This window comes from Phoca vitulina, unplaced genomic scaffold, assembly GCF_004348235.1.
Source record: "Phoca vitulina isolate PV1807 unplaced genomic scaffold, GSC_HSeal_1.0 scaffold43, whole genome shotgun sequence".
NCBI classification, from domain to species: Eukaryota; Metazoa; Chordata; class Mammalia; order Carnivora; family Phocidae; genus Phoca; species Phoca vitulina.
The window spans coordinates 2,398,781-2,413,573 of record NW_022589746.1 but is presented as its reverse complement, the minus strand read 5'-3'; the positions used below and the strand labels follow the sequence as shown (position 1 = coordinate 2,413,573).

At 45.7% G+C, this 14,793-nt stretch overlaps 1 protein-coding gene and 1 pseudogene across 3 annotated transcripts in view; one reads left to right on the top strand and one right to left on the bottom strand.

Annotated features, from left to right (window-relative positions):
* The first annotated feature begins 1,382 nt into the window (after positions 1 to 1,382).
* EGLN1 (egl-9 family hypoxia inducible factor 1) overlaps positions 1,383 to 14,793 on the top strand; it is a 59,456-nt gene continuing 46,045 nt past the window's right edge. The window contains exon 1 of one of the 3 annotated variants that reach the window (XM_032430271.1): positions 1,383 to 2,541. In XM_032430271.1, coding sequence (XP_032286162.1) covers positions 1,639 to 2,541 — 903 coding nt within the window. In that variant the 5' untranslated portion in view covers positions 1,383 to 1,638. The remainder of the gene's footprint in view (positions 2,542 to 14,793) is intronic. The other 2 variants (XM_032430270.1, XM_032430269.1) reach the window with 2 other exon arrangements.
* Positions 9,153 to 9,269, bottom strand: LOC116648470 (annotated as a pseudogene).

Sequence of the window (14,793 nt, the reverse complement as noted above, 5' to 3'; positions counted from 1 at the left end):
ATTCCTTATATTCTTCTGCCTTTGACCTACACCTTTCAACTCTTGTGTTGTTAGTTTGAAAGGCTATCATCTCAAGGACTGATGTTACTTTCAATCTATTCAGAGGATATGCAAGCCTCGCACAGCATTTTCCACATTAGCAGGTGTTCAATAAAAATTGTGAAAATCTAAATTGCAGCTCTTTTTATTCTTAAATGGCAAGTGGAAAGAAATCTTCGGCTTATTTCTGAAAAGGTTTTTATGTTCTACAAAACAAAAATTGTATTCATCGGCGTAGCACAGATTCTAATACGAGATTTTTTCTAATTTAAAAAGTCGTTAATGAAGTAGTGCTCGTTGGCCGCCAAAATCCAATTCTCAGGAGTAATTCCATCAGTTTGAATTTAAATGCCTGAATGAGGATACTGGAATGGCCATTGATTAACTTGAATTTGGTGGCCAAAAATTTCTTCAGAGGGTTTGACACTCGGCAAGATTTCATAAGGCTTAGAAACGGTTTTTTAAAAAATAAAGTAAAATTTCAGTACCTGTAAATGTGGCTCAAACGGGGCATAGGGGCTTAGATGAGTGCTGCAGCAATACTTACTTTTTGTTTTTAACCACTTCAGGCCTCGAAATAGAGGCTGTGTTGGTATAATGGAAAAAGCAGCCTTGGAATCTGACAGAGCCTAATTCCTGGATTCAGTCCCAGTCCTGCGTGACCTTGGGCAAGTTACTTTACTTCTCTGAATTTCCGTTTCCTCCTATGCAAGACCAGGACTGCGAGAGCCACCTTGCAGCGTAGGCTGCGGCGCGCCCAGAACACACCGGGTGGGCCCTAAACAGATAGCAGCCATATTCCGGGCCCCCGCTCCGCGCAGCTGTCGCGGCCGCGCTCTCCCCAGCAGGTGTAGGCACCGTCCGCCGCGCAGGGCCGGGCGGCCCCGCCCTTCCGTTCTCGCGGGCCTGCCCCTCGGCGTCCCCGCGCAGGCCGCGGCGGGAGGTGGCAGCGCGCCGGCCTCCGCGTCCCGGGACCGCCCCGGGCGGAGCCCGCAGAGGGGCGGGGGCAGGGCGCCGGGACCCGGCTCCCAGGCCCAGCCCGGCCGAGTGCGGGCGAGCGGAGGCGGCTCCGCGCCTGAGCGTGTGTGCGCGGCCGCCGCCCCCTCGGCCCTCCCCTCGGCCCTCCCCTCGGCCCCCTCCGCCCTCGCGCGCCGCCCGCCCGGGTCGCGGCGGGGCCGTGGTGTACGTGCAGAGCGCGCAGAGCGAGTGGCGCCCGCACGCCCTGCGCTCCTCCACAGGCCGGGCCGGGCAGCCCCGGACGTAGAGGCGGCGGCGGCGGCGGCCGAGGCGGCGAGTCTCGCGCGCCGGGGCCCGCGTGCCCGAGCGGAGGTCGCCGTCCGCCGCGCAGGCCGCGGTCCCTCAGCTCGCGGCAGCGATGAGGCGCTGAGGCGGCCGCCGGCGCTGCGCGGCCGGACCCGAGGACGAGGAAGCGGCCGGGCCGAGGGCGCGGGGCGCCGGCCTCCCTCAGGCGGGGAGTGGCGGGTGCATGGCGCAGTGACGGCCTCTGTCGCTCCTCCCGCTCCCCGGCCCCGGGCGAGGCCCTCCGGCCGCCACCCCTCCTGCTCGGCTGCCGCCTCCAGCGCCGCCGCCGCCGCCGCCATGGCTAATGACAGCGGCGGGCCCGGCGGGCCGAGCCCGAGCGAGCGAGACCGGCAGTACTGCGAGCTGTGCGGGAAGATGGAGAACCTGCTGCGCTGCAGCCGCTGCCGCAGCTCCTTCTACTGCAGCAAGGAGCACCAGCGCCAGGACTGGAAGAAGCACAAGCTAGTATGCCAGGGCGGCGAGGGCGCCCCCGGCCACGGAGCGGGCCAGCACCGGCACCCCGGCCCCGCGCCGGCCGCCTCCGCGCCGCCGCCCAGGGCCGGCGGGGCCGGGGCCAGGGAGGCCAGGAAGGCAGCGCCGCGCCGGGACAGCGCCGCCGCCGCCGAGAATGCGGGCCCGCGGGCTGCCGGGGACGCGGCCAAGGCAAAGGCCAAGCCCGCGGCCGACCCCGCGGCGGCCGCGTCCCCGCCTCGCGCGGCTGCCGGCGGCCAGGGCCAGGCGGCGGCGGCCGAGGCGGAGCCCGCGAAGGAGGAGGACCCGGAGAAGACGAACCTGTACCCGCCGAGCAACACGCCGGGCGAGGGGCTGAGCCACGGCGGCGGCCTGCGGCCCAACGGGCAGACGAAGCCGCTGCCGGCGCTGAAGCTGGCGCTGGAGTACATCGTGCCGTGCATGAACAAGCACGGCATCTGTGTGGTGGACGACTTCCTGGGCAAGGAGACCGGGCAGCAGATCGGCGACGAGGTGCGCGCCCTGCACGACACCGGCAAGTTCACGGACGGCCAGCTGGTCAGCCAGAAGAGCGACTCGTCCAAGGACATCCGAGGCGATAAGATCACCTGGATCGAGGGCAAGGAGCCCGGCTGCGAAACCATCGGGCTGCTCATGAGCAGCATGGACGACCTGATCCGCCACTGTAACGGGAAGCTGGGCAACTACAAAATCAATGGCCGGACGAAAGTAAGTGAGTGCTAGGGGGTCGCGCTGGACATCCCTTATTGGGCGGGCCGCCCCCTGCGCGGCGACAGGAGCCGCTTAGGGCGAGGAGCATGGTTTCTCCTCTGTATAAAAGTGATTTCCTTGTTGTGTAGCACCCCGTAAGGAAAACGGCTCTAATCCGTACATAGCTGTTTATCTAGGTAGCCCCTGTCACTGTGCCCACTATTTCCCACATACTGCCCGTTTACAAACGTCTCTTATTGCATGGTTTTGTGGCTGAACTTAGGCCCTTCCTTTCACTTTGCTATTTTCTGCTATTTTTCCTTTTCCAGTGCACTGTCAGTTCAAACCTTATTGGAGCTTTAGCCTCCCGATTGGGGGGTATTAGAGTAGTACCCCAAGCAAGTGCTGGTTCTGCATCTGTCTTGTGTTTGCATATACCCCTAAATTCTCTCTGTGGTGTTGGAGCCACTCATCGGATTCTGGTTCACAGAGTGGAATGCTGTGTTTGGTTTAAGAATCTGCCAGCCTGACCGCGAAAAGGTAAATTTAAAATCAGTACCTAGTCAGAAGACTCCTCGTATTCAGGAAGAGCTTGGCTGCTCCCCGCCTTCTCATATCGCTCCTATCCCCCTCCCTGTCCCTACTGTTTTGAAGCCCCCCCCCCCCGCCCAAAACGGGGAAAGAAGTATTTCCGTTTTTAGATCTTGCAGTGTAGGTACGTTACATTTTTAGCATAGGTTTCCTTTATTTGCTTTGTTAATATAATCCTTCTGTTGAAACAGAACTGTGTTGTAGCTTCCTGGAAAAAAAAAAAAAACCCACGGAATTGGAGCAGGAGGGAGGGCTCATTCTAAAGTCTCAATTTGGTGGAATCTCTTTGTTTTCTCTTTACTGTTGTAGTTCTCCCCCCACAGATTGTTCCGCTCGTACCTAGTCTAATCCCTCTTCCCTCCTCTGCATGGTAAACCGGAGACTCTTCCCTCCTTAATACTCTCTCGCAGTTCTTTTTCATTTTGCTTCCCCGGTCTTAATCTTTTCTTTGTATCCAGCTCCTCCCCAGGCCGCCCTGCTCCACCCTCCTCCACCATCAATCTCTGTCTGATATTTTGAGTTTTAAGAGCTTGTCGTAGGAGATCATCACGTGTGTGTTTGTGCACACACACTGACTCTTCCCACTAGTTCTTTTGTGTGTTGTCAGGGCATCTATTTTGGCAGTCATCACGGGTGACTCTCAGGCTGCCTGAAGGCTGAGCAAAGGCAATGAGGAAAGTTCTGAGCATGACAATTTTGTGGGGAAAAATACAACATGAAGTCTAATTTATATATTGCCGTCTCATTACTGGATGAAGGCACGTGTCATAATATCATGTAGTTTCAAAAAAATGAACAGTCGCTTAATATTAAGCTAGAAGAAAAAAAGGGAGCCTGATTAGACCTCAGTCTCAGTCTTCAATAAGAATTTCACTTATATATTAAAAAAAAAAAAAAAAAAAAAAAACTTTGTCATGGATCGAATCTTAATATAGTCATGAACTCCAGAGCAGGAAGGGAACTAGCCTGAGGGAATATCAACATAGCTCTATGCAGACTGACCAGTCATTAGTTGAGGTATAAACTTAAGGCGAAGTCATGAAGAAGTTAATGTCCTAAATCTTCCTTGGTATGCTTTCCTTAGTTAATTTAGCTTTCCAAGTTAAGTCTTCTCCTGTCCCGCCTGTTTTCGTTTGTCCCCAGGGAGGGGACAGTAGTCAGCCTAGCTCTTAGAGCAGTTGCTTCTCAAGGGGAGGTTGTTAGAAAATAGCGACCTCTTCATCAGGCATCCCAGTGGCTGAAGGGAACAGTAGTCGGGGTTGTAAATCACTTTAGCGCACATATTTTATTTAGGGTTTTTTTTTTTTAAGAGATTTATTTGTTTATTTGAGAGAGAGAAAGAGTTTGGCACGCACCAGGTGGAGAGGGGCAAAGAGAGAGAGAGAGGGAGAGAATCTCAAGCAGACTCCCTGCTAAGTGCAGAGCCTGAGGAAGGGCTTGATCCCATGACCCTGAGATCATGACCTGAGCCAAAACCAGGAGTCGGATGCTTAACTGACTGAGCCACCCAGGCACTCCGGAAAGGACAGATTTTAAATTCTTTAGATAGATCTTACGCTTACATTCATTTTCAGCGCAGAGTTTGAGAATCTGTGAATGATTTTAGGGAATCCCTTTCATTCTATTTGGTTGAGAGTTTTTGTTAATTGTGTTTAACCATGTAATTTTAGTATTCCTTAAAAAACCAAAGATCTTGCTTTGGGGGAATGGGAAAGCAGCGACCATTTATTGAGCAACCACAGTGGGGTAGGCACCAGAGTAGGCCCGATACAGACATGATCACAATAATCTTAATCCTATGAAGTGTAGGTAGTAGTACTCCTAATTTACGTTTAAGGAAATATCAGGTCAGACTTGGCTAAGGACTACCACGTATGCTAACCTCGATGGGATTCAAATTTAGGTCACTGAGATACCAAGCCCCAGGCTTTTTCTACTATACTGCATATAGGTAGGATATTAGATGAGCTGTAGATTACTTAGCATACTGCTGGGACTAAAATTTGATACATTTTATTGAGGGCGATAGCATTAGGCTTGTATGTGAGTAACTGTACTTGATGGTTGGCCTCTGTAAACTTTTTAGTAGATGACTACACAGTGTTTATTTCAGTATCTGAAAAGCCACTTTATAATTACCCATTTGAATCATGTTCATTTCTCTATAACTTTTAAGAGAGGCAGAATATAGGTACTATACTATATGGGATTGAAGAGAGGGTCTTCAGTTAAGAATTTTGTTATTCCTTACAACACTATAGTAATTTAAAAAGTTACTTGCCACAAATGTGTAGTGTTTTTCTCACTTAGATTTTCACAGCAACACTGTAAAATAGGTAGATTGTTGATATATTTTTCCTGTTCATAGTTTAGAAAGGTGAGCCTCAGGAAATAATGCACTTGTGGGAAATCATGCAGCATTCCAGGACTTAAATTGAAGTTTTCTGACCAAGATTCAAGTGTCCTTTTTTATTTATATTATCTATTCTGAGTGGTCTTTGTGTGTATGAGGGCCTGATAATCAGATGATGTATAATTGGCCGTGGCTCATTCAGTGTTAGGCTTTGATTTCCCCCAAGTTTCTTTTTTTTTTTTAAAGATTTTATTTATTTATTTGGCAGAGAGATAGACAGAAGAGCACAAGCAGAGGGAGTGGTAGAGGGAGAGGGAGAAGCAGGCTCTGCACTGAGCAGGGAACCCGATGCGGGACTCGATCCCAGGACCCTGAGATCATGACCTGAGCCGAAGGCAGACGCTTAACCATCTGAGCCACCCAGGCGCCCATCCCCAAGTTTCTACTTCAGACATGCTTATCTGGCCCACTGTTTGTCCAGCTCCTTTAAAAGAGGAACTGCAGGGGAAGGATAAAGTAATGCACGCGGACGCTGATGGAACTGAGCTTCAGTTTCCACTTTCTCTGGTCCCTTTTTCAGGATTTTCCCCTCTTTTGCCCTTAAACTGACCTTTGATCCTTTTTCCTTTCTCACACCCTTCCTTCAGCCAGCAGTGGTGTTCAGTGGGAAGAAATCATGATTTGTGAACAGTGGTGTCGTGTGGGCCCTAAGAAATCATAGGTGGCTTTACTTGGGGAGAGAAGAAAAGGAATGCAGATGAGCGGGGATCATGGGAAAATGCTGAACTATTCAGTTGGAGCTTCTCAGCTACTCTGAAGGAAACGATTTGCCTGTTAGAATAGAAATACCAGAATCATATACATATTTTTGGAATTCATCCAAAATTTAACTCTGTTCAGTTAAAATGAACATAAAGAAGAGGAGTGATAAAATGGGTTGAGACTAGTAAGAAGCAGATTATATTCCTAAGATTTTTAGTTAGTGTCACTGTTAGTCAGCTCTGGCTGATGATGGCTTTCAGAGCAAAGAATAGGATGAGGAAAATCCTGTTGGCTTTATTATCACTACTGAAGAGATGTGGTGACTGTCCTTTTAGATGTTACAAACGAAACTTCCTTCTCAGTCCACTTCTGCCAGTTTCTCTGTATCTCGGCATCCACCGTGTACAAAGAGGAGCAGCTTGTTTAATGTTTTAATAGCTCTATCAGTCTTAAAGATCAAAGTCCGTTATTCCATATGTGAAAAGGTCGAAAACATTGCAGTTTCTCATAGTGCTTTACAGTTTAAAAGAGATATGTGCGGACTGAAAAAGCAGTCTTCGTAGGTTGTGACTGAACCAAGTTCAACTTTGTAGGAAAACATTTTGTATAGTGGATTAGTTTACATGTAGTTCACATACAAGGTAACTCCTTTAACTATTAAAGAATTTTATTTTAAATTAAAAGCGTTTGTGTGTTTTGGATGTTTATAACTTCACCCATCTGTTACCTAGTAAGCTGCAAAAATACCCCACAAGACCTTAGTCATGTGGGAGGACGGCATCTGAACATAGAAGGATGGTGGACTCTGCTGCTGTCCAATCTGGCTGGGATCCTGGATCTGCCACGGCTGCTGTGTCCTTGAGCCAATTGCTTAATATTTCTGAGCTTCAGTGACTCCGTTTGTACAGTGGTGTTAAATCATAGTCGCCTTTTCTGCCTCGTAGGCTTGCTGTGAGGAGTACATATAATTATGCATGTAAAAGCACTTTCTAAATTGTAAAGCCCAGTGTGAAACTGTTGTTAACTATTACTCTACTTTTTTTTGTTAAGGTTTTATTTATTTATTTGACAGAGAGACAGCAAGAGAGGGAACACAAGCAGGGGGAGCGGGAGAGGGAGAAGCAGGCTCCCTACTGAGCCGGGAGCCCAATGCGGGGCTCAATCCCAGGACCCTGAGATCATAACCTGAGCCGAAGGCAGACACTTAATGACTGAGCCACCCAGGTGCCCCAACTATTACTCTACTTATCTTAAAATTTTCCTATTTTTCTGAATCCTTCTGTAAGAGTTAGTGCTTTTCCTGTCTTTTCCCCCTTACAAGCTAGAGGGAAAAGAGACTGAGAATGATCACCCATTTTTGACCTGACCACTCCCCTCCCCAACACATATATTTCTTTTTAAACAGAGAAAATAAGTCCCAGAGAGGTTAAGTGATTTGTTCAAGGTCATAGAGTTCCTTACTGACAAAACTGATGCAACTTAATGCTGCATCTCATGTAAAAGGACATATTCCTACTTAACTAATTTTGGTATATTTTTTTGCCATTTTTGAGAATTGCTTGAACATATATAACTTCCTTTTTCTTCTCCCTTTTACTCCTGTCATTGTACACTTTGGCTTATCTGACATTCTAGTTTAAATTTTCCTCCTTTAGGGACGCCTGGCTGGCTCAGTGGGTTAAGTGCCTGCCTTTGGCTCAGGGTGTGATCCCAGGGTCCTGGGACTGAGTCCCACATCGGGCTCCCTGCTCCGCGGGGAGTGGCTGCTCCCCCTGCTTGTGCGCACGTGCTCTCTCTCTCTCTGACAAATAAATTTAAAAAATCTTAAAAAAAGAAAAGATTTATTTATTAAAAATAAATAAATTTTCCTTCTTTAGTTAATTCCTCCCTAATTTCCCTAGATGTTCTTTATTCACCTTCTTTTCTTTCCTCCAACATTAAAGCCATTTTCCTGAAGCAGGCCTTCTGCATTTCTGATTTACACATTCATTCTCTCTTTTCCTTTCCCTTTTTTTCCCCACTATCAGGCTGCAGATCTATCTTTGTTCATCTTCCCCAATGTTTTTTGAAGCCTCTGCCTTTCTGGTATGCCTTTGGATAGATGTTATCAGCTTCGTTTTTATTTAATTTTTTGCTTTAGGCCTTTAAAGTAACACCAAATGTTTCAGTCTTTCTTTCATTTGACCAGATGCTTAGCTGGTTTTCACTGATGCAGTTTACTACTATGCCTGCCTTTTTGTGTTGTGCTTGCATTCTACCTCCTTTCCCACTTGTTTCTGCACTTGAAATACTGTCTGTAACTATGGGATGGCATTCATATCATTTATGAAGCATATTCATAGCTTGTCTTTGTTATTCCAGCTAAAACGTTTCTGTTCTAAAAAAAATAAAACAACAAACAAACAAAACTGACAGATGGTTAACCAAAGCCTTCCCTTAAAATAGTTGTTTTCACACTTGTATTTCCTAGTCCAAATGCTGAACTGTTCTGCCACCTTTATTGGAATGTTTTGTACTTCATTATCACATTTTCCCTGAACCAACTCACAGTTCTGTTTCCAAAGAGCTCTGATAGTATCTCTAGCCTCTATTTGCTCATTGAGGCCACTATAAAATTTTCATGAGTTTGGAATCCTCATTTTCCTTATTCAATGTTCCAAACCCCATTTCTTTGCCAAAGCAAAATGTATGTACTCTTGGTTCCCCTTGTTGTATTCTCTGAGTCCTGTTTTGATAATCTTTTCCTTCATTTGTTCATTCACCAAATATGAAGTGGGGACTTGCCTCTTCTAGGAACTAGGAATGCCTGAACAACGACAACACTGAAGAGCCCTCATTCTCATGGGGCTTAAATTCTGTTTGAGGTAGGCGGGAAGTGGGGAGAGACAGTCACTAAACAAATGTATAAGTAAATATATAACACATTAGGTGGCAAATATTAAGGCAAAAAATAAAGAGTGAACAGTGGTTACTCTCTTAGGATCGATAAAGTACTCAGATGATATTACACTTGATCTTAGCCAAAAGGCCGAGAAGCAATTACTCAGATGATATTTAAGTAGACACTTGAATGAAGTGAGGACCTGGGTTATGTGGATACATGCAAGATGAACACCCCAAGTGAAGATACTACATAGCAAATACAATGGCCCTGACATGGAATGTGCTAGATGGGTTCGGAAAACAGCAAGAAAGGAGGCGGCTGTGGTTACAGGAGAGTGAGGAAGGGAGCATGGTAAGAGATGCGGCCCATGAAGTGGTGGGTTAGGAAGTAAGATCACATCTGGTCGGATTTTGCCTTGTAAACCTTGGCAAGAACTGTGGGTTTTATCCTAGGCGATGGAGAGTAACTGCAGACATGGTGAAAATGAGTTGCATTCTGGGCATATTTTAAAAGTAGAGTCAGTGAGATTTGCTGATGGATTTGATGTGAGGTCTGAAAGACAGGAAAGAGTCAAGAAGGACTCCAAGGTTTTTGGCTTGGGCAGTCAGAAAGAAATAATGATTATTTTGTCTTGCCCTAACTTTTCTGCCTTTCTTCTCTTGTCCCACTTTTTCAGTTTCCATTTATAGCAGGTGGTTGACACTTACTTTGCAGCCAAAGCTACAGGAAAAGGTTCTCTGCTCTTCCTTTGCACATTCCTTGGTTGGCTGTGCTTGCTGCTACTGGGTTGGCCTTACAGCACATCCTTTCTTCTCCAGAGGCTTTGGGGCTTCTTCGCACACCGTGCTCTCATCAGCCCTGCCACGGGGGCTGCCTGCAAGAATTACTACAGCATTTCTGGTACTGCCAGCAAGTGTGGCTGTGCTGTCTTGCATGAATTGCTCACTTAAGATGGCTTATAGATACAAATCCTGTAAAAAGAATTACACAGATTCTGAAATTTGAGGGAAACATTGGAGAAAATTGAATGGTTCCATGTGAGAGACAAACAGATTTAGATGTCGAAATAAAGTCAGAAATAAGACACCTTCATTTAAATATGCTGTTGAAAATAAAACTACTGTAGAAAATTGAGAAGAGGTAGAAGGAATATAAAATACCAAAAATAATCCCATTGAGGGGCACCTGGGTGGTTCAGTCAGTTAAGCCTCTGACGCTTGATCTCAGCTCAGATTTTGATCTCAGGATTGTGAGTTCAAGTCCAGCATTGGGCTTCATGTTGAGCCTGGAGCTACTTTAAAAATAATAGTAATAATAATAAAAATAATAAAATTTAAAAATTAAAAAAATAATCTCATTGACATGTACATAGGATGATGTGATAGCTTCCTATAGTAGTATGAAAAGCGGGGATAAGTTTAGGATAGCTTAGGCTCCATATTCAATGGTCTGAAAAAATGCCAGAGAAATATGAGTTCTCATCCCCTTGCTTTGGAGCCTGATACTGGAATTAGAAATAAAAGTACTAACTGTCAAATGGCAACTAATAGTGTTAAAATTAGAATATTGTATCCAGGACTTTGAAGGATAGGAAGCCTCGCTCTTGACTCTAGATAGAAGTATGGATAAACATTAGGTTATTGTGTATGAAATGGTTTTTAAAAATTTAAACCTGAGGGACACCTGGGTGGCTCAGTCGTTAAGCGTCTGCCTTCAGTTCAGGTCATGATCCCGGGGTCCTGGGATCGAGTCCCACATTGGGCTCCTTGTTCAGCCGGGAGCCTGCTTCTCCCTCTGCCTGCCATTCCCCCTGCTTGTGCTTATTCTGTGTGTGTCTCTCTCTCTCTGACAAATAAAAAAATAAATAATCTTAAAAAAATTTAAACCTGAGGGCGCCTGGGTGGCTCAGTCGGTGGAGCGTCTGCCTTCGGCTCAGGTTACTGTCCCAGGGTCCCGGGATCCAACCCTGCATTGGTCTCCCTGCTCAGTGGGGAGCCTGCTTCTCCCTCTCTTGCTCCCGTTTGTGTGTGCGCTCTATCTCTTGTCAAATAAATAAATAAAATCTTAAATAAAAATAAATTTAAACCTGAAAAGTCAAACATGAACTATAGAATCCAGGAATCTATATTCTCAACTTAATTCAAACAACTTCTATTTAAGGCTGAATTTTGCATAATAAAACTTAGATAGGAAACATCAAATCTAGCCAACTAACTGAAAAGGTCTAATCAGGATTTTGGAGTCTTCAGAGATTGACCATGCATCTGAATTTTTTTCTCAGTGTTGGTACTCAGCTCTCGTCTATAAATGGTAACTAGAAGTTCTGAGTCTATAGTTTTGTCATAGAAGTATCCTTCATTTTAGCTTCAGGCATTTGTTACCTTCTGTTATGTCTTCCACTAACTTCTTAGCACTATTTCTCTGAAATAGATGTCTTAAAAATTACTTTTTTTTTTTTAAAGTAGGCTCCATGCCCAGCATGGAACCCAACATGGAGCTTGAACTCATGACCCTGAGATCAAGACCTGAGCTGAGATCAACAGTCAGATGCTTAACTGACTGAGCCACCGAGGTGCCCCTTAAAAATTACTATTTTTTTTTTTAAGATTTTATTTATTTGAGAGGTACCTGGCCCAGAGTCCTGGGATTGAGCCCTGTGTTGGGCTCCCTGCTCAGAGGGGAGCCTGCTTCTCCCTCTCCCTCTGCCCTCCCCTCCCAACCCCTGCTCTCACTCTCTCAAGTAAATAAAATCTAATAAAAACAATTTTATTTATTTGAGAGAGAGAGCGTGCAGGTGGTGGGGGGAGGAGCAAAGAGGGAAGGGGAAAGAATCTCAAGCCAACTGAAGACCCAGGCCTTTGCAATCCAACCACAGAAGAGACATCCATCACCTGTACTGTATTCTTTTGTTAGCAGCAAGTCACTAGATTGATTCCACATTCAAGGGGAAGGAATTACAAAGGGGTGTGAATGCCATTTCTTGAGTTGTTTCTTCCTTTGCAGTGTCTGCCCCTTAAATGTTATTGTTCTTAACGGTCTGTGCTTTGTCTTCTCTCTTTGTTCTAGTCAACACTTTTTCTCTCTGGCTGATACCATGACGCGCTTGGGAAGCACAGGTTCTTAAGTTAGTTTGCCTGTGTTCAGACCCTTGTTTAGCTACTTGATTGCGCTCTGATTTTAGGCAAATTTTCTAACAATTAAAGCATCAGCTTCCTCATTGGTATTAAGAGGAGTTAATAGCACCTAATTCAATAAGGTTTGTTTGAAGATAGATGGGATAACGCATGAGAAATGCTCAGCAGATGATCAGTTAGTGCTCATTTAATATTAGCTGTAACTGTAATAGTAACAGCAGGAGGATGAGGAGAGGAAGAGCCATGACTTCAGCTATTAGGGTTTGTCGGAGCTCCTCGATCTGTGCCTCACCCTGGCGTCTGTAGAGGACTAATGGATAGCTCCACCTGCATGTTCTGGAAGTACTGCAAACTCAGCATGATCAAGACTGAAGTTCCCTCCCGGTTTCCTGCGGGGGGTAGAGGGGATGAGGATTGAAGGGGCTCTCTGGTGGGGAGAGGATGGAACAGGTTTAAAATTGACTCTATCTGTGGACTGCATTTACTTTTTTTGACAAGTGTTCACCGAGTGCGCAGCGTATGCCAGGACCAGTGCTGGGAACTGGTCATGTCAACGCCCAAGCCAAGGTGATGCTCTCTGCCATTCTGGAGCGGGAGACAACCTTGAGCCTGCATTCCCATGCGTGGCGGGTGTTGCTGAGACAGACAGGATCCCACGGGAGCACGTCAGAGGGGGCCGAAGTTGGTCTGCAAGCCAGGAAAGGTCTCCTGGAGGCAGTTACTTAGACTGAGACTTCCAGCACCTCAGTCGGTTTCCAGTGGAGGAAGTCCATTGAAAGTCTCCAAGTCTGAAAAGAGCATGATGTTTTAGAAGAACATACCTTCTTTTATCAATATGGAAATTGTACTCATTTAAAAATTATTTCCTATCTGTGTCTTGTTCCTGTTCCCATTTATACTTTCCCGTTGAAACCCATCTTCTCTGTCTAGGTTATTACAAAAGCCTTTTTCTTTTTGTCTCTTTCCTTTCCAGTCCATTCTGTCCTGGTGTTACATATCCAAAACACAGATCGTATCATTGTCCTGCTTGAAAATATTTGTTTCCCCCGAAGTCTTCGTATGCTATACAGACTTAAAAAAAAATTTTTTTTTTCCACTTCTCATCATATACTTTCTCCTCCAGGCACTGGAGCCTTCTTGCAGGTTTCTTGAACCTGTATTTGCTTTCTGCCTCAGTGCATTTCCCTGGTGCTTTCTGTGTGGAAAGGTGGTAAGGAGGTTTCTCTAAGTTGATTCTTGCCCTAGTGCCTCTAAGCAGAATTACACTTCTATCCTGTCTGTTGCTGTGACACTTCTTATCATTGATAGAACACTTTCTACATTGGTGGGTTTCCTCTACTGAGTGTAAGGCACTTGAGGATAGGACCCGTCTTATCCGTGTTGCATGATGCTCCTTGCACCAGGCATCCAGTAAATATTACATTGGAATTTCCACTGCACTACTCCGATTGAGATTTTGATCACTTTATACCTGAGTTGTTTCACAGTCTTATTATTTTTTCCTTAATTCACTCTTCTCTGTACCACTTCTATCCATCGTGTATAAATTTACCAACATTTATAAAAATCTTACTCAGAAACCTTCCTGAGTTTTATTTATAAGGGTACAATTTGATTCTCATGCACCTAATGCTCAGCAACTGCTTAGGCCCACACCATCTATCTGTTCTTATTTGCTACTCCACTTGGGGAAAAACAACCACTATTTCTGCTGGACCGTTTTCTTCCTCTTGCTGCCATTCTCCTCCCAACACATCTGCGAGTTCTTTGACTGGTTTATGACTCCCACACCCCTGCTCCAGCAATTTAAATCTTACACATTTTTTAAGATCGAGCTTAACTCCCATTCCTAAATATCGCCTTGAACTCTGTACCTCCACCATTCTTTTTTCTCAAAAACTTTGTATACCTTTTATTCCTGAGGCATCTTCTCCAGAAAGTTATATAGGGCAGGCGGAGTGTTTTATACTATTTTGTCTTACACAAAGCGCCTTTCGTTGTTGTTCATGGTTTTTATTATTCATATATTAATACTTAATGAATGGGACTCAACTGTCCTGCCCGGTACCTCACCCTGCTTCCCCTTATTTCCATCTAATTTCTAAAACTACACTTTTTGAAAGGCTGTGAGGCTTTTTGTCCTATTGTGGTAAACTCTCCTTTCTGTGCTTACTGTGCTGTTTCTAGTCCCTATTTTCCAGATAAAAGTAACCCAGGCCAATATGGCCTAAACTATTTTTAACTGCAGTTACGGGGAGAAAGGTCTGCTGTGAAGGTGGAATGAAGTCTCATGCCATTGCCTAGGCCCAAAGTCAGTTGATCAGGTTACAGATTGTGGTAGAACCCTGTACGTCCATGAATCTCAAGGGGAAGGGCCTGCGTGTCTTCCCTCCCTCGCCCCCACCAGTGGCATGAGACTCCCCAAGGAACAGGAGTCACTTCACAACAAAGCAACATAATAGACATGATGTTGAAAGTGACCTCTTGTATCCTCTTGTGCATGACCTAGAAGAGAGAAGCTTGTGGCTAATAAGCTGACACAGAGT